General features: G+C 55.9%; 1 protein-coding gene across 3 annotated transcripts; it reads left to right on the top strand.

Annotated features, from left to right (window-relative positions):
• Positions 1-509: 509 nt before the first annotated feature.
• Positions 510-17,805, top strand: EDA2R (ectodysplasin A2 receptor). 3 transcript variants are annotated; one of them, XM_054075276.1, is made up of 9 exons: positions 510-712; positions 5,772-5,881; positions 6,253-6,431; positions 7,153-7,242; positions 7,524-7,688; positions 8,191-8,337; positions 8,728-9,215; positions 9,794-9,842; positions 10,268-17,805. In XM_054075276.1, exons 1-9 carry the CDS (start codon positions 542-544, stop codon positions 10,561-10,563), a joined length of 1,695 nt encoding a protein of 564 aa, XP_053931251.1. In that variant the 5' UTR covers positions 510-541; the 3' UTR covers positions 10,564-17,805. The 3 variants fall into 3 exon arrangements, with proteins under 3 accessions (XP_053931251.1, XP_053931253.1, XP_053931254.1); XM_054075279.1 differs by having other exon boundaries at positions 621-712; positions 7,153-7,238; XM_054075278.1 differs by lacking the exon at positions 7,153-7,242.
• Positions 17,806-18,831: the final 1,026 nt, after the last annotated feature.

Here is an 18,831-nt window from a genome sequence, read left to right as displayed (position 1 = left end):
CCATCCGTGTGCCACGGAGCCAAGGGGTAAATGGGAAATGCACCCATTTACCACACGTATTCGCTCCCGCTGGTGGAGGGATGGCAGGGGAGCAGCACTTATCATAGAATCACTCGGCTGGAGAAGATCTTTGAGATCGAGTCCAACCACCCCTGCCCAGTACTAAACCAGATCCCTGAGCACCTCATCTGCCCGGCTTCTAAGCCCCTGCAGGGACAGGGACTGCACCGCCTGCCTGGGCAGCCTCCGCCAGGGCTGAGAACACTTTCGGTGAAGAACTTTCTCCTGATGTCCAGTCCGAGCCCGCCCTGGCTCTCCCAGAGTCCCCGGGTCTATAGAACAGACGCCAGAGCCGTCCGGCTCTCCGGGAAACGCAGGGCTCCCACTCCGCTGGACGCACACGGCGGGCCGGGAGCCACTGACCCCGCTCCGGTGCCGGTGCAGCCCCCGCCCATCCCGCGCGCGCGCCCCGCCCTGGCGGCGGCGGCCAATGGGGGCGGGGGGCGGGGCGGGCGCTGCCGGGGCGCGCGGATCGCGCTGCATGCGGGGTCCGCACTCGGCCGGTCCCGCCGCTCCGCACCGACAGCTCCGCTCCGCGCCGGCAGCACCGCACCGCACCGCCTCGCCTCGCCTCGCCTCGCCTCGCCTGCTCGCGGCTCCTGCCCGTGCTGCACCGCCAGCACCGCACCGCCCTGCCAGCACCGGGACAGCGGTGAGCAGCGGGGTCCGCGCCCGTCCGCAGTGCCGGTGCCGGTGTCACCGCCGGGCGGGGGCTGTGTCGAGGGCCCGGCGGGTCCCGCACCGGGAGGGCAACGGCAGCGATGCACGTGGACGGCAGCCGGGGGTGCGGGGCGGAGGATGCGGGGTGCGGGTTAGGGGATGCGGGTCCCGGGCGTGCGGGGACCGGGAGTGCTGGGTGCGGAGCAGCGGTGTGGGTGCGCGTCCCGGGGTGCCGGGCTGGGTGCGGGCGGCCGCGCGGCGGAGCGGGAGCCCCTGGCCGGGGCGTGCCCGGGCACATCCCGGAGCTGCCCTCCCGCGGGCGGGCGGCGGGGGGCGCCGGTGGGGCCGGGCCGGGCCGGGGGCGGCGGGCGAGACGGGGCTTGCCGGGCGGCGGGGACCCCGCACCGCACCCGCGAGCGGCCGTCAGCCCCCGAGGGGCTTGCCCTGCGGAGCCCTAGTGCGGGGTTTGCGGGACCCGGGATGGGCTCTGCGGGACCCCAGTGCGGGTTTGCGGGCGTCGGGCGCCGTGGCAGTGGCGCCGCTGGGCGCGCCGCGCTCTCGCCTCTCGGGAGGTGTCACGCACTTGTAAGAACAGGTTTTAAGTGGTTCAGGATAAACACTCATTGCAAATCCTTTCATTAATAACAGTCATTATTCAAATTGTGCTATGGTTTTCTCTTCTCAGCATGATCTGTGTGACTTTATTTATGATGGTGTTGGGAACCAAGGGAGAAGCTAGGCATGGAAAGAGAATGAATTACTGCTGCAAGCGAGACAGTGACAGTTACCTAGAAGCGGGTGTGGGGCAAAATCCAGATAGAAATCTGAGCGTTTATGAAAGTTGATAGGAGTTTTGGAAGTTTGGCTTGAGATACCTAATAGGGCAGTGTGGATGCCCGAGACAGACAGGCAGAACCTGACAAAAACCAGTGGTTAATATCACAATCTATAGTTACTTCTCAAACCTCTATAGTGGACGTAGCACCGGGGCCCTAGGGCTGGAGTCACCCACGTACCAGAGGGATGTCACTGTCCTGCAGGACCCTGGGTCCTCCTTCCTTCAGCCTTGGTTGTCCACCAGCAGTTGTAGCCTGGCTCCTGCACCCTGGGGGGAGCGATGTTCTCCGCAGGGCCCGGGGGCAGCCGTTTGGTCAGGTATAAACCTGGGGCTGCGTAGGTGACTTGTAGGTGTCTGCAAAGCTGAATGGGAACAGTAACAGTGGAGCGATGCGCTCTATGCCCTTCTGGGGGTTTGGTCATGCTTCAGGGACTCCCTCCACAGCGGGAGCGGGCGGGTGACCAGGGCTATCGCAGTAAGGGGACACGAGGTCAGCCCAGAGAGCTTCCCGACGGAGCCTGGGGTGCTCTCACCTACAGCAAACGTAGGTTCCCATCCACTCCAAATTAAACAATTGGAGGACAATCTTGTGAGTAGAATTTCCAAATTTACTGGAAAACCTGCTGATTTCCAGGCCCCGTGGAAAGACTCAGGTTCAGCCTTTTTTTTCCCATTTTCACTTGTCGGAGCAGTCCTTCATCTACAGGGTGTCCTGCAGGCGTGGCAGAGCCGCTCCCCGCTGGTCTGTCCCGCAGGGAGGTGCGGGGATGCTCTCCAGACAGAATGAGAGCAGCCTGGTAGGCAGGAGCCGAGGCAAGGCTGAGCGAGAGACTGGGAATGGACCCTGCCAGACGCGAGGCATGCAGTCATACTTTCCAGATAACATTTCTTTTTTTCCCCCCTCCTTTTCGCCGCAGTTCTTATTTGGGATTTCGCCTCTGTAGTTTTATGTTCCAATATATACAAGTATCTCGTCTGAGATGTAGTTCCTGCCTGGCTGGGCTGCTCTGCCCAACAGTGGAACGGAAGCCTCCTGGGTCCCGCTGGCGTGGGGCTGTGGGAGAGCTGCTGCTGCTGTCACAGCCCCTGAAGGTGGGTCCCAGACACCCGTTCTGGGTGGCTGGAGGGGCTGGGGTTGGCACCTGGGGCAGGGACCAGCCCTGCTCCCACCCTGCCCTGCCTGGGTGGAGACAGGGAGAGCCAGCAGCACTCACGCTTCCACTGCTGGTTGTTTTGAACCCTTTTGCTTATTGATTTCCTCACTTCTTTTCCCTACCGGAATCCATTAGCTGGACACAAAATAAATAGTTTAGGTTCCCACGTAGCTGAATCTCTTTTAAAATTACATTTTCACAGCAATGAAAATGCAGAGCTTTGGGACTGTCTCGCAGGTGAAGGAACTGCAGCTCGCCCTGGGGCTTTGCTGATGCACTTTTGTCTCGTGCAGTGAAACTCATTCATCAGCTCATGGTTCTGCTGTTCTGAGCAGCAGCGCAGGGAGTGCCATCCCCTGCCTTGTGCAGACCAGTCATCCCATTCAGGAAATAAAAGCCCATTAACAAATGATGATGTTTTCAGGTTAGGAGATTTCATGCATCTCGAGAAAGGCTGGCAGTGTATCTCGCTCCCCTCCGATTCACAAGTGCGTTGCTCTTCTGTCTTGTGGATGATCCTCTTTGGCAAATGCAGCTTGTCACTGTGTCAGCCACTTGAGATCCAGTGGGGCTTCCACAAGGATGGGAGCAGTTGTTGTTTGGTTTTATTTGTTATTTTGGGATAATTAGGACCAGTTGTTTTAGCAGCTTACAAGGCTGTCAGAAATCGCTGCTTTACCAGGGCAGCGCTTCACTTGCAGGTTAAACATCTTGTTTCTGGTATTGTTAACATAAGAAGCACTACAACCCTGCAACTTTTAATTTCATGCCAGATATTCAACAAAGCGTTTATTCCATTTATCGTTATATTGTGGCTTGAGAAACAACAGGCTCACTCTGCACTTCAGAGTTTGCTGGCGTGCTTGTGGTGCTGCTTCCTCCCATCCCGCAGTGATACCATCTCACAGGCAGGGCTCCTCGCTGTGGGCTCGTGCTGGCACGGGGCTCCTTTTGCCTGTGTAATTTCATGTTTGGGAAAGTGGTGTGAGCCATGCCTTGTCTGGGGCGATGGGCTGTGAGGGATGCAGAGCCTGCTGAGCAAAGGGGAGTCCACAGACAGCTGGGAGAAAGAGGTCGTGTTATGTCTGTGGCGCGGTTTCACCAAACAGACTGTGGGGCTGGGGCCTTTTTTGTTTTTATTTTCACTAGTACTTGTTTCTTGTGTTACAGCGACACTTTGGAGAGCAGTTGCAAATTGGTCCCCTTGTTTTCCAAACAAGGTGTCCAGGCTTGTTTTCCAGTGGTGTCCTGGCTCCAAGGTGTCCAGGCTTGTTTTCCAGTGGTGTCCTGGCTCCTTTTCTGCTGCCTGCATCTCTCTTTCATATGTCTCATGCTCTTGTGTTGAGTGAAAGCCTAAATGAAGCTCCAGACCAGAGCATTGGCAGCACTGACCCCACTGTGCTGGGCAGAGGTGCCGCTGGCGGGGCTGAGGGGCTGTGGGCTCGGAGCTCGCCAGGAGCTAGATGCGGGCTCTCGGTGTGCCAGCCTTCCAGAGCATCGGTGTCACCTGCTTCCCCTGTTTGGTTTTCTTACTGCATTCAGCCTGTAGCTGGACCCTGTGCTTTTTACAGGACACTGGCACTGGGGTCCCTCTTTGCCACCTTCTGAGATGGTGACAAATCTCCTTTACTTATTCAATAGTGTTGGTAACTTTTACACTATTTATAGGCTGTGACCATGCCCCTCCCGAGATGCTTGCAAGATAAATTTAGCCCCCTTAGCTCCTCATTGCCAGTCCTCACTGGCTTGCGCTGCCTTTCCTTGTAACAGCTAAAGGGAGCTGCGCGAGGGGTGACTCACGTTCTATGCTCGTCCGGGGCAGACTTCATCTCCAATGAATCTCGGCTGTTCAGAGCCTGGGGAGCCATCCAAGTGTCTGCTTCCAAAAGGCAGCCAGCAAGGGAGTTGTGGGGGATTAGGCAGAGGAGCGCAGAAAGTGCCTGTGGAGGAATGCTGCCATGGGACACAGTGTGCAGTGTCCGGGAATGGGGAAGGGGCTCCTGCACTCCATTCCCCCTCTGCTGCCAGAGCCTTGCAGGGGTGAGCATCCCACCAAGCCCTTCCTCCTCCTGAGGCTGTGGAGCAGGACGGCTCTGGTTGAGATGTCAGGTTTTCCCAGGTGGTTCAGGCTGTTCCATGTGGTGGTTTTCAAAAGAGCATTTTCAGGTGTTCCCTAGAGTGTGAGTGTGAGCTGTGCTCCCAAGGCTGGCTGAATGCTGCTGCTCTCCTGGTGTGCTGCACAAGGTTATGGGGAAAGCAAGGTGAAGATTGGAATCATGGGAGTGGGTTTTATTCAGTCGTGATTGCTTGTTCTTGGTGACACTGGGGTCCCCTGTTCCCCTGTGAGCTGCCCTCACCAAAGGTGCAAACTGTGGCTCCGCAGAAGCCAAATGGTTCTGCTGTTAATTCACCTCCGCCATTAATTCACTCAAGGAAAGCTCAAATTCTGGTGTTTTCTGGGGAGATGGGGGCTTGTGCTGCCGCTTCTCTGAGGCGACTGTGGGTGAGCCTACACTGAGTTGGAACGTGTGCAGAGCGAGAGCCTGGACAGCCTGTGCGTCTCTAAGCCGCTGCAGTGGGGCTGCTGGTGCATGTCCTGTTCTGCCGGGTACACAATGGCCACAGACGTTGGTCGTGTCAGACCAACATAGCCACACTGGCTGGAGCTGGGCTGCCGGATCCCAGAGCTGGGACTTTGCTGGGACCGAGTTCTCCACTGATAGGCTGGGGTACCCAGGCGTACAGCCAGGGTGGCTCTGACCTTCCATGAATCTGTAACCTGAGCAACTGGGGGGTCTCAGTAACGCTGGAAATGAAATTTCCATTGCTCCATTGTGAAGATTGTGTTGTGGCAGCAAACCCAGGCCTTTTGTCCCCAGCCTGGCTCAGAAACCCTTCCTGAGCTGGGAGCTGGCAGCCTCCTCCTGCCTCAGGGGCAGTCCTGATGCAGACTCCGTCCTGTCCAAAGCAGAAACTTCTGCCCCAGAAAGGACGCGCCGCTTATCTTAAAAGTGTCGGGGCTGGCTGTGACCTCTGCTTTTTCTTCCTCTCCTTCTCAGGCTCCCGGCCCTTCTTGGCCCCAATGGTCTGCCAAGAGAGCGAGTACCTGGATGAGCGTGGGAAATGCACCCCCTGCAGAAAGTGCTTGCCTGGGCAAGAGCTTTCCAAGGTAAATGGGCTGCTCTAGAACAGCCAGGAATCATCTGGCGCTGAGTGCTAGGTGAATCCTCTGCCAGCCTTTCTTCAGAAGGATAATCTTAGCTCCTGGCGTGCTGGTAAGGGGCAGTGAACAGTTTCACTCACCCTGGATAGGCGGGCCAGATGATGGAAGTAGGAGGTGGGAAGGGATTTCAGGTTGCTGCTCAAGGTGCACTGTTTTGGTTTTCCTGATGGAAATCTAAATTTCCTCCCAGTCTGTAGCCCTGGGTTGGGTTCTGAGGACTTCACATGAGCGGTGGCTCCACCGTGCTTTACTCCAAAGAAGGGGTGTGATTCCCCTTGGTACTACTGCAGCCGTGCACCCAACCTCGTGTCTTGCAGGACTGCGGTGATGGCAATGGAGGGGATGCGCAGTGTGTCCCCTGCCCTCCCAGGAAGTTCAAGGACAGCTTGGGACATCATGGCTGCAAGCCCTGCCTTTCCTGCACCCTCATCAACCGCATTCAGAAGTCCAACTGCACAGCGACAAACAATGCAGTCTGTGGAGAGTGCCTGCCAGGGTGAGTGGGGCCGGATCCTGGCTCAAGCAGAGCTGCTGTGGTCGCACCTGGTGACTCAGGGCTGCCTCTTTGAGGACACTTGTGACATGGAAATCAGACCCATTTGATGGCCCGTTGTAGCTCCAAAGAAGGATCCTGAAGGCTCCCGTGAATGAGCAGTGGAAGAAAACTTTCCAGACCTGAGTTGTTCCTCTGGTCACCAGGGTGGCCAAGCACTGTTAGATGATTGGCCATAGACCACTCCATCTGGTCATCCCGAAAGAGGAGAGACTGTGCCTTGGGCTATGGTTTAAATAGTGGCTGAATGATGCTGCATGCAGCCAGCCTGGGAGATGCCCACGGGCTGGTGAGCAGCGTGGCTCACGAGAGAGGAACGAATCTGGGCTTTGGTTTATGGGCCTCTTCCCAGCCACAGTTGCCAGATGGGGTGTTTCTGTGTCCTCATGGAGCTACCAGTTGCTATCTCCCACTTGAGGGGATATGGTTTGAGTGAGGCTGTTGGAATGATGTCACTCCTTGGCCAAAGTGGTGACAGACGGGACAGTTATCTGCGAGTACAGCTTCAGCCAGCAAGGGAGAGGCCAGCTGCCTTGAGGTGTCCCTCTGCATGAGGGGGCAGCTCTCCCTGCTCTGCCATGGGGCAGACAAAGTGTGTGTCTCTCCAGAGCTGGCTGGAGGCTTGCTGTGCAGCATGCACTGCTGAGACCCTCTCTGTTGGCAGGTTCTACCGCAAGGCACGGATCAGCGGCCAGCTGGACTGGGAGTGCATCCCCTGCACCAAGCAGACACCCTCCTCCGAGCCTCAGTGTAGGTTCTGTCCCTCGCCAGCTCTGGGGTGGAGGGGTGGTGAGGGCATGGCAGGGTAGGTTCCTGGTGCGTGCCAAGTCATCGTGTCTGTGTGGAAGGCACCCTCTCTCGTGTGTGCCGTCCTTTCACCCATCCTGCTCCACTAGCCATCCTGCACCACTCGCTACGGCACAAGCTGCTGTCCCACAGACACTGGAGGAGACACGGTCACTACACACAAAGGTGATGGGCAGAGAAGGCCTGTACCAGACCTCAGGGCTACGCTCCAACATCTTCTATTCACAGGTCGGTCCAGAATAAACCTGGTGAAGGTGGCTGTCCCCACTGTGCCACCACAGGACACAGCCCTACTTGCGCTCACCAGCAGTGCCCTGGTCATCATTGTACTGGTGCTCCTGGCACTCTCCATCATCTACTGCAAGAGGTTTTGGAAGAGCCAGTGCCAACGAGGTGAGTCAATGCCTGCAGGGCTTCCCTTCCTTTCCTCTTTCTCTTCACACATGCACGTGGCCCCCTCCTCACTGGGTATTGCCTTGCCCAGAGCTTTGCTATCCTTGCAGCATGCAGTGACACAAGTGTTCCTCTGCTCGTTACATCTGCAGGACCTGTCTTCTTGTGCTTTGCCTGATCAGAGACATGAGGAGCCTCCCTCCTCCTTAGGGCTGTAGTTGGCCAGGAGGAGAATGACATTTCACAGTCGGAACTGGCAATCCTCTCTTCCTGGGGTTTCCTGGGGGCAGGCTGAAGCCAAGGGGCCCATTCCAGGGCAGAACCATAGGGCTAGTGAGGGCAGAGGGTAGTGGGTTTGGTGGCTAGGGTGGGGTCACACTGGCATCCAGCAGCCTGCCAGGGAGCTGCTGGCTCCTGGCCGGCAGACATACCGCACAGCTGAGGACATGCTGGGGAAGCAAGCCAAGCCTCTGCTCAGACCGGTTCTCCTCTATCCTCCAAGTCTTCCTGAGGACTCAGAACTTCTCGGGCCAGCGAGCAATGTTCCCGACCACAGCGGCACCCAGCAGGTTCCTGTGTGAGGAGCAGATGTCTGGTCCCTGCTGCCTGGGTGTGAAGAACCTGAGCCCCTGCTACAGGCAGGCAGAAGGTACCTGCTGCCACCACCTTCCTTCCTCTCAGGGCAGGGGGGTGGTGCTGGGCTCCAGCTTGCACGGTCCTAGGGCCTGCTGAGATGTCCTTGGGCAGGAAGGACAGAGATGGAAAGTGGCTTCTGTGAGAAGATGCCAGAAGCTTCAACTGCGACAGGATCCCCAGCCCCACAGCCTGCTCCTGCTCTCCCTGTGATTGGAGCAGGTATCAGCCCATCTCAGAACTTGGTGGAAAAGCAGGAGAGCGGCTTTGCTCAGCCGTGGGACAGGGACAGGGGTCTGGCCTCTGGTGGGGTGCTCTCAGCTCTGCCCCTGGGCTGGTGGCTTCAAGGGCAGGGCTGGCAGACCTGGGAAGGGCTTCACTGACCTGTGCTGGTTTCTGGTTCCAGGCCCCGTGGAAGTGGTGCAGTTCATCTCGGATGGAGAAGCCGTGGGGCTGCAGCTCCCCTCTCTCCAGCTGGAGCCAGACTTGCCGCCGGCTGTCGCGGCCAGTGCTGCATCCAAAGCCCAGCTGAGCAGGAGCCTCCTGGAAAGCCAGCCCCTCATCCGGGCTTCAGGGCGCGACTGCCTGGCCGGGGTCCTGCCGCCTGCTGACCCCAGGCAGGGCCAGCCGAGTACAGCAGATGCCCTGGTCCCCCTCTCCTCCTGCGCCTCCGAGATGCAGCACAAGTGGCCACACGCTCCAGTCGAGTGCACTGAGCTGGACCTTCAGAAGTTCTCTACCCAGACAGAGTTCGTGGGCAGCGAGCGGCCAGAGGAGGCGGCAAGCCGTGTGGCACAGAGGATCCCAGCAGAGAGTGGTGACGTTGGATGGGAGGGGGCCCGACACCCACCTTCCACCTTCCCGAATCCCACTGCTGAAAGCGGGGAGCAGCCAGTAAGTTCCTCTGGCCTCATTGCTCCTCTGAACTGTTGCCAGACGCCTGAGGCTCAGACATAGGGCGCTGGGCTCACCGGTGGGTCAGGGATATAGAATAAGGTCTGTTAATATCTGGGACGAACTGGTGCTTACAGAAACCAGTCTGCCGTGTTTAGTGATGCATCTCCCAACAGCCATGGCAGAGTGACTTGCTGGGAACAGCTGAAAGACTGGAATCAGTTTATTGTATGAATGAACATACCTGTAACAGCTGTGCTTGTGAGCAGTTCTCCTGTCACTCTCCAGAAGCAGACCTGGTGGCAGGGGACTGGTTGCCTGTCCCTCTCTACCGTGCTCATAATGAACGTGGTGACTGACACCACTGGGGCTCTGAAAATCCCTTTAATAGCCCAGCTCCAGGTGACATTTATGGAAGATGGGAGGCCCTGGAGCATCCCAAAGAGGTCATTGGCTCCATGGGATGATAGAGCTGGGAGGAAAAACATGGTTCCTTTGAGCCTCTGATGGCCTTGGAGCAGTGGCAGGTGGCAATGTTCCCGTCACACCGCTGCTAACCTTGGAACCTGTCTTGACAGGTGGATGATGCCCAGAGCTTCGTGACTCAGATCAGCAGCATGGCAAAGGGTAAGTGTCTTTCCAGCTTTGTCTTTGTTCCCTAAGTATTGGGGTAGCAGAGAGAGGCAGATCCTTGGAAGGGAGCTCCTCTAGAAGCCCACTATGGCTGCGTGAGGTGCGGGTTCTCACAGGGATTTACATGACTTCTGTGGCCTTTGGTGCGAGTTCACAAGGCAGGTTTTCTGCAATGCTGCCCTTGAGTGGTCTGCAGTGGGAGGTGGGTAGATGTCCAGTTGTCACCAGTTACCAGCCTTCCCAGGACTGAGCCAGCTCCATGTTGCTGAGCTCTGAAAGCAATGTTGGAGGAGATAGCTGCAGTGGTGACATTTCACCTGCTCGGCGGGGGACGGGACTGGAGTTCAGCTGCTCTGGTTATCTTTATCCCAGCTGGATGGGTTGGGTTCTAACCCCGCTTTGTTGTGTTGCTGCATCAGGTCTGCCGATAGCAGAGCTGCCCCATTCCTTGGTGCAGTCACTCGCCTTCTTGTTGGACCCTTCCTTGAATGGAGTGAAGAACTTCAGCCATTTGGGGCTGGAGCTGGGGGTCGCCCCTCAGTTGCTGGGACGGATTTCTGGATTTGAGCAGCTCGTGGCTCACTTCACCTACTCGGGAGATGTGGTCACTGTCCCATTGCTGGCCCAAGCTCTGCAGCAGCTCCAGCGGTTCGATGCCCTGCTCCTGCTTTGCGACCACTTCACGCTCAGCCCGGCTCAGGGCCGCCAGTGCTAAGAGAGGACAGGGAAGGGACAGAGGAAGCTCCAAGCACTGTGTGCTGGTATGGGAGAGGATTCAGCAGCCCTGCCGTCACATAATCTCTCTGCTGTGCACATGGGGAGTATGTGGAGATGTTTTTTGCATCGTGGGATCGAAGGACATGAGGGGCAGCATCCCTTCTCAGGGAATGCCAGAGGCTATAGCTGAGCCTTCTCGCAGCTTCCATATGGGAGGGTTTCCTCGGGCCCCGCTGGAGGCTGTTTTTCTCTGGCTGTGTTGACGCCCTTGTCTGGCAGCAGGATGCTGTCAGTTGCTGTGCTGCCTGTGCCACGATGCTCTGGGGTGCAGTGAGCCCCATGCTGTTGGTGTGGGGTCCGTTGGCCACAGGGGTCGGTCTCCTCAGGCAGCTGCCCTCCTACCCTGTGGGTCCAGCCATCGCCTCCCTCCCATTCCAGCTTTCCCGTCCTTTATCTGGCCTGTGCTCCGCTTTCCCAGGTGCCAGTTGCCACTTCCCAGTTTACTTCTTCCTTGCTCCTTTCTCTCTGTGCCAGAGCTGGTCCTTGGCGGAGGATTTGGGTATGGCTGCTGCCCCAGTCTCTGCCCTGCCAACTCCCTGTGCCACCCCAGTGCCTGGCACCTTCCCCGTCATCTCCTCTGTGTGAAGCAGTGCAGTTTTCCTGCAGGAATCTTGGACTGGTCCAGACTGGGATGGGTTGATGTCTGTCCTTGTTACGGCACTGTGGCTGCCAGCCCAGGGTTGGTGCTGGCTCACACCCCAGGCTCTGGCCCTGCTGCCCCGTGAGCATCCACTGCCCGCCGGCTGCCTCCAAGCACCCAGGCTTTGCCAATGCCCCGCGGTGCCATGGGGCGGCAGTGGCAGGGCTGCTTCACCACCGTACCCTGGGGAGCAGCCGGAGGCTGGAGCTGGTGACCGTGGCTGCGCAGCGGTTCCGTCCCTGTGCCGGTCACAGCAGAACAGGCTTGTTTTAAAATTATCTTTTTCTTTTTTTCTGCCTAAGAATGGTTTGGTTTTTTCATTTCTGAGAGCAGCTGCAGGGGAGTGGGGCTCCCTTCTGCTTTGATTTCTTCCGGGAGGATTAGTCAGAGCTTGCAAGCATCCCTGTGTGAGTCCCCTTGATTAGCGTGTCGTGACTGGGGCTGGCGGCTGCCAGTGTCTGGGCTGCCCCTCGGAATCTCACAGGGTTTGCTTGGCAGCCCGACAGACAGGGCTGGGGGATGCAGTGGGATCTGCAGCCCAGCGTGGGTGTGGGGGCGAGTGCCTGCACACAGGGCGAGGCGCGCGGGGGCTGCCAGGCATGCGGGAACTGCAGGGCGCCCGGCCGTGAATGCCATTCCTGCTGAGGTCATGGGCAGAGCAGACAGCAGTGGGGCTGCACTAGTTTCCCGCTGCTCCAGCGCCAGGCGCCCTTGGGGGCCAACCAGCGTCACCCCAGCTTGTCCCAGGATCCCAGGCAGTAGCGTCAGGGCTGAGCCAGCGACACTTGCTCTGACACTTTGTTCCTTTGATCCCAATGTCACAGCTGGGTCCAGTGCGCACTTTCTGCTCTGTCCCCCATGCCGGGGTCCCCAGACATGCTGGCCGCCAGCAAGCGGCACTGTTACCCTGCCTCCCACCCTGGCACCCCACATGCACTCATTCTGCCTTTTATCTGACCACAGTGCTGGGAACAGCGGGCGCCCTTCTGGGAAGGCAGCCCTTTGCTCAGATCTGCCGAACACGGGTATTAATAGCTGCTGTTCTTTTTCCCTTTCCCCATTAAACGCTGTTAAGACTTGACCGCACTCAGGATGTGGTGAGATAAGGGAGGCACGGGCAGTTTCAGCTGGATGTGACACTTTCTCTCCCCTGCTGTTTGTTTCTTCTGAAGTCAAGGTCGTTCTATTGCTCTTTGCTCTGCAGGGACCGGCGCTATTGGACCATGTGCCCGTTTTTAGGCTCTTAGTCAGGCTCTCGTTGCATGCTTGGGCTGTTACGGAGCAGGCAAGGAAAGCATTGCTAAAGCAAACGCAGCGTGGGGCCGGGGTTCTTCATTTGAGGTTTGTCTGTGGGAGGGAGGGAGCGTTTGAATTAATCGCCTAACAAAATTGAATAAATATTTAATCTCTCCGTGGACACACTTAGTCACTTCCAGCAGAAATTGAGATAAATTCACCTGCAGCTGAGTAAGAAGACTCGTGCGGCTCAGCTCACGGCTCCGGCTTTGGACTGGAACTGGTCTGGGTGGCTGATCTTGCGTGTCCCTGTGGGATGCCAGTGTCCCAGTGAGTGGTCCCTCAGCATATTTAGAGCTGTGGCCACCAGGCAGGATGTCAGAGCTGGCCGCCTCCTGTCCCACCACAGCATCAGCAGCAGGGAAGAGGCGGGAACAGCTGCAAAGACAAGACCAGTGAATATGACATTGTCACCCATGGGTGGGCTCCACACCCTCTGCCTGGGGTACATTTTAATGTTTTTCTTTCTCCCTTTAAAGAAATCAACCCCATTCTCTTCCTAGTTTTTAAGGTAAACTCTTCTTTTTGAGCTTTTTGAGCAATATTATTCACAGCCCAACCTTAACCTCTGCCCCACGGCTGAGGGAGAGGCACATAGGGTGGGATTGTGCAGTACCATGCCCGATGTGTGGGATGGGTTTGTGCAGCTCCTCCATCCAGGTGCTGTCCCTCACCCAGCGGCACGGCAGGGGCTTGTGCTCTGAGGAGTTGGGCTGGCAGGAGCGAGTAGCACCATGCAGGCAGGGGTGAGTTCAGCCATATTTTAGGTGTTCTAACTGTCGTGGGCGACGTGTCTGCGTGGGCGCAGAGCCTCTCAGACTCTCTGTGTGAGTCACAGTGGTTGGGGCTCCAGGGAGGCTTGGCTCCACACAAGAGCGTTGCAGGACAGGGCTTTTCGGCAGTGGAGCCCCCCAGCTCCCACCTGAGGGCTGCTCCTCACCCTTGTGGGTGCCGCACCAGGCAGCTTCCTTCCAGCTTTGATGACAAAGTCAGGTGTGTTTACATGGGCCAGAATTTTTGCAAATGGCCTTTAATCCCTCCCTGGGATCCCTTTGGCCGGGTTTCCATGAGCCCAGCTGAAGCCCTCAGGAGTCAGGGAACCACAAGAGCCTGAAAAATGGGACACAACGCTGCAGTTTGGACAACGGTAGCGGTCTCTGCGTGGGGAATTTCTTTAGCTGGGAACCAATGGATTTGATACTTGACTTTTGCTTTTTCATAGTATTTTCAGCACTCTACATGGAATGTAAGGGAAGGGAGTTCCCACAGCTCTGGATCTCTTGTTGCAGCATCAGTAAGTTCATGCCAAGCTGGCACAGCTCAGAAAGAGTAGAAAGAAATCAAATAATTCAACATCTGTGCAAACTTTAGCTGGGGCTGAACAATAGGAATAGTCTAATGCAGCGGAGTTTTTGTTTTACAAGCAGTTGTTTCTGACACCACTATTGTCTGCAAGTCTGATTTGCAGAGGAATTTATACAATAAGTTTAAGTTCAGCCCTGTTCTGGAAAGCTCTTAAGCATAGGCTTAAAAATAGGCACGCACTTGGATCCTGTTGGAGTGTTCATTCATTAAAATCAACAATTAAGATATCTTGGGTGCTTTTCTTGAACAAGGTGCTTATGCAAATTGTGCCTTCGCTGTGCTCTTATGGGCAGAACTGAAGGGAACTTGGTTTAAATGATCTGGGCGCACTTCTCAGAACGTCTGCAAGCGTTTGAGAGAAAAGCCCCTGCATCTGGGGTTACTAAACAGTGAAGACTGGTGCTTTTTTAAAAAACATAAGAAATGCATTTCTGTAGCTGTGGTTTCCCTGGGGGAGTACATGGTATTTTTTATGATGGATGTTATTTTTCTCTAAGGTTACGAATAGGTTATTTATATTTTTGTAAATTCTGTGTCCTTGCCGTTGTAGCTCTGAATTAGAGTTCTGTTGTTTTCTGGGTGACGTCTGTGTTGAACCCAAGCAGCAGCAGAAGCTCCTGCCTTCTTTGTTAACCAAGGGGAGTGTGAGTGTCCCACATTCCTCCAGACCTGGTGCTCCCGAATGCTGTGTATTTGTAGATAAATAAATTTTGGAGCTGGAGGTGTTGAGGCTTGGTGTGTTTTGATTCCTCTCCCCTCCTGCCTGCAGGTCTGCCTTGGGAGAAGAGCCCACTGGGGCGCACGATCCCCACCTGCCCGCTGTGCGGACCCCGGGCTGTGGGCTCCAGAGGAGGGAGGGTGCGCCTGGCAGGGGCACAGCGCTTCTTGGAGAGAGATGCTGTTGCAGCTGAGTCTTGACAGCCTCATGATGCTGGTGTGGGAAGGCGGCAGGAGTGGCTCACAACAGGCGCTGCTGGAGAGGAGCGGCCCCGTTCCCCAGCAGCATCGGCTTCTGTGTGTTGCGTGTGTTTAATCTTCCTCAGAAGGGTCACAGCTCAGGCGGGGCTCATCGCGTGGTCTGGGGATAGGGAAGAGGCAGAGACCCTGTAAACGATGCCCAAGCAGCTCCCGTTCCTGAAGCTTCGATGAGAAACAGTTGTTCTTTAAGCTTGGTAATTATAGCACTCGTTAAGTCTGTTCATGCCCTTACACTTGGTCTGTTCTTCAACAGCTATCAGAATGAAGGATGTGATGATTTTCTTTTCCAATTAAAGCTATTATACTTGTCCAAACCCTGGCGGTCTTTACAGGCGCTGGTGCTGTCATGGCTCATTCCCAGTGACGAACACTGACATGTGACGCTGTTGCATGCAGTCCCTCATCACTGGCTGTGCCTCTGCTGTTAACACAGTAGGTATGGATAGAGGAGCCTCTGCCTTCAGAGCCCAGAAGAATCAGTCACTTGTTGCTGGGCGCAAAACACTGGCAAAGGTAGTCAGCATGTGTGGTTTCCAAAGCAGCCTTTTCTGTGCAACTCCTTGGGTGCCTGGAGCCTGTATTTTCACAGCTACTTGAAATAATACACCCCAAGTTAACAGTGCAAGGAAATTGCTGCTGTACTGTGTGGAACCGGCCTTACAGAGGGTTCACAATGGGTAAGTGATCCCAATGTTTCTGCCTGCACTGAGCCCTATGTAAAGCTGGATGTGAAGGGCACCTGCAGGCTCGGAAGGAGCCCAGCCCTCGCACAGGTGAGACGGTAAGGCCCAGCCTGTGCCAAGCAGCTTGCCTGAGGCCACCAGCGTACTCCAGGAAGGCTGTGTTTGGAGGAGAGCACTAGGGGTGTATTTATTGGGAGAACAACCTCTTGCATGCTCTTGGGATGGGAATTCAAAGGATGCCCTGCCCTACCTTCCAGTGACTGCTGTTTGTGGGGCTGTAACCACCCAGGACTTGGTATCCTCAGGGATCTGAGGACCGGGCACGCTGCAGTCACTATGGTGTGGGTGGGTTTGGCCCTACCTCAAGGGCCTGCTCTTCTGGAGAAGTCCTTGGGGTGGCCACTCCCATGCAAAGCAGATACTCACACCAAACCAGGAACTCTCAGTGAAGAAGAGGTTTACAGCCTGCTCTACCTCTTGCCTCAGAGCACTTGTGTTGTCTGGTCTCGTCCCAGTTTTTGGCTGATGCACAAGGAGCGACGATAAGCCACGTTCCCCTCCGAGTACCTGGGTTTCTTGTTCTTAGTACTGTGATCAGAGGTAGGCATTCGTGGACCAGAGCTGGCAGGAGGAACACACGTACTCCATGCAAGTGGAGAAGTGTGGTTTGAAAGCCAGCTCCCAGGTGGTCAGAACAAGGTTGAAGCCGACCTCTCTGGTTCCCAGTGCCTCATCGGCCTCATCACAGAAAGGCTGGCAGTAGATCAAGATGCTGGGGTACAGACGGTCTTCACCTCAACTTCCCCTGGGAGGAACATCTCCAGCTGGGATGCAAAGCTGTGACAAAGGCATTCAAAGCACACGGGCTGACTGCTTGACAAGCCTCCAGTTCCAGGGGAGGATGCCAGTGAATGCCACGAGACATGTGCAGTGGGTGTTCTCCTGAGCTGGTCTCTGGAGCAGGAATGCAGGCTTGTGTCCTGCCTTTCAAAGCAACCACAGCTCATAGTCAGTGAGCTGCCAAGCCAAATATTCCTGACCAATGGGTCTTTCCTTTAAAGAACTTGGCAGAAACATGTGGGGTGTTGAGATCCCTCACTTGCATCCACTGATGAAGTAACAACAGAGGAAGAGACCATGATTCTGCATCCTTGTGCAGATCCATGGACCCTGAGCAGGCTTTGTCTGAGACCTGAGGTGCTGGTGCAAATCAGGTGTGGTGTCTTTGCATCCTTCTAGCAGGGCACTCCCATCCTTCTGCCCAGGAAGCATCGAGTTGACAAGGGGAGCTGGGGGGGAGATCCGGCCAGGCTGATGGAGAAGTTCCCACTAATGAAATGCTCCAGAGACAGGCTAATTAATGAGCCCTGTGTTAACAGTGACTGCGTGATCAGTGACCAGTGAAGTTAGATGAGCTTTCCAGGGTTTTCCTTCTGTGCGGATGCGAGAGGCACAGAGCAAGCGCTTTTACAGCAAGACTGCAAGGCCTTTCCTGAAATCCTGTGCTTGTCCATCTTTGGTCTGAGGTGATATGGATTTAAAACATGGAGCTGTGAAATGACAGCCCAAAAAGCTGTACTTGAGTGAGGAGTGGGTGGGAAAAGGGACTGCATGACTGGAGAAAGGCTACTCGTTTCTGTAGGAAAGGGTCTGGGGAAAGAAGCGCCTGCTTCTACAGGGAGCTGGGCTGAGCCACAGCATTGGGGTGGAGCGACCAAAGGGCAGAAATGATGGGGAGTCTCAACAGCAACTTGGCAAATGCAGTTTTCCTGCTTTTCCACTTCATTTTCTCACATACACCATAGGAAGCTATTGGTATTTAAACATAGAGCAACAGGGGCTGAAGTGAAGCGGCCACCAAAAATGAGAAGCAGAAGATCCACCATCAGTGAGTGGAGGCAAGCCCTGGGCAGCTCGAGTCAGGGAGTTCAGCCTGGCAGGGCCGCTTTGTTGGCACACACTGATGCCTGGTTGCATCCAGTTCAGTGAAGAATCTGTCACAAATGCTCAGAGCACATTTCAGGTGGGTTGAACACCATCACATTTTTGTGTCAGCAGATGGTACCTTAAGCCAAGTCATTAACATCCACTTACACGGCATGAATACTTTGACAGGATCTAGACAGGCAGCTGGGCACCAAACTTTAAGACTCCCAGTAAGGAAACTGCCTTCCTCCAAGGTTTTCCTACAGTAAAACAGGCTGTCCTGGGGCCAAGGATGGGACAGCAGTGGAGAAGAGGAGGGAGGGGAGGACTGTGCTGCTGGCTCTCCCCATGCTGGTGCTCTGCTGGTCCCTGCCTTCAGCCCCTGCCCCAGCCTGCAAGGTTGTCTCTGGCCACACCGAGCCCTGGGCGGGGGAAGCAGAGCCAGGGCTGTGCTCTGAGCATCCCCATCCCCACACCCAGGAGTGGTGGCAAATGGCTGTGATGGCTTTGAGGAGAGGGGTGGAAGTGGCAATGCAGCAACTGCCCACAATGGATGGTCCAGCCCTGCTCTCCAGCCTCCCTGCACATGTCCATAACGAGGAGGAAAGGGCAGAAACCCCAGGGGAGAGATGGCAGGGAGAGAAGGGGATTCACAGGGGTCAACTCAAGGAGAGGGCTGGTAATTAAGTTTCAGCTCGTTTTCATGTCAGGAGGGACAGGCCCGGGTGATGCTCAGCTCCCTTGCGCTCTGGTGCTGCTCCTCGCCTGGAATTAGTCATCCTGTAGGCATCGGTTGCACTTAGCACCGTAATAAATCACTTCTCCTGCTGGGCTCGTCTTGCTCAGCCTGACACCTCCATGCTCTCCTTGACAGAGTAATTGTGGCACTGAACCTTTTCAACCCACTCTGCGGCATTCTCCGCCTGCTCCCATCCTCTCTGCACAGGGCTAGTGGACAGGGAGTTGGGAGTTCAGCTGCTGACAACGAAGACTTAAAGTCCTTATCGAAAACTGCTTTTCCAGCCCTGATTTCTTTCCTTCTCCACTTCCCTCTCCTTCTACACATGCAATTTTTTATTGTTTGTTCTCTGATTTTCCTACTTCTTAAGGTCCATGAGTTCTCCCCTGTGTGCACAGCTTTTGCATTTCAGCTTCTCTGCAGGGCAGGGGGGCGATTACAGGTGAATGAAAACACACATTTTACAGCGCGGGATTGAATTATGGAACATGGTCTGCCAGGAGACCTGCAGAGAGACCTCTTCTACCTTCCAGCCTCCCCTCCCAGATCTGAGGCTTGTGCAGGGGCGCTCCAGCTGCA

This window comes from Cuculus canorus, chromosome 10 (genome assembly GCF_017976375.1).
Source record: "Cuculus canorus isolate bCucCan1 chromosome 10, bCucCan1.pri, whole genome shotgun sequence".
Lineage (NCBI taxonomy): Eukaryota > Metazoa > Chordata > Aves > Cuculiformes > Cuculidae > Cuculus > Cuculus canorus.
Note: the sequence above shows the minus strand (reverse complement) of the source record. Positions and strands in the feature narration are given on the sequence as shown.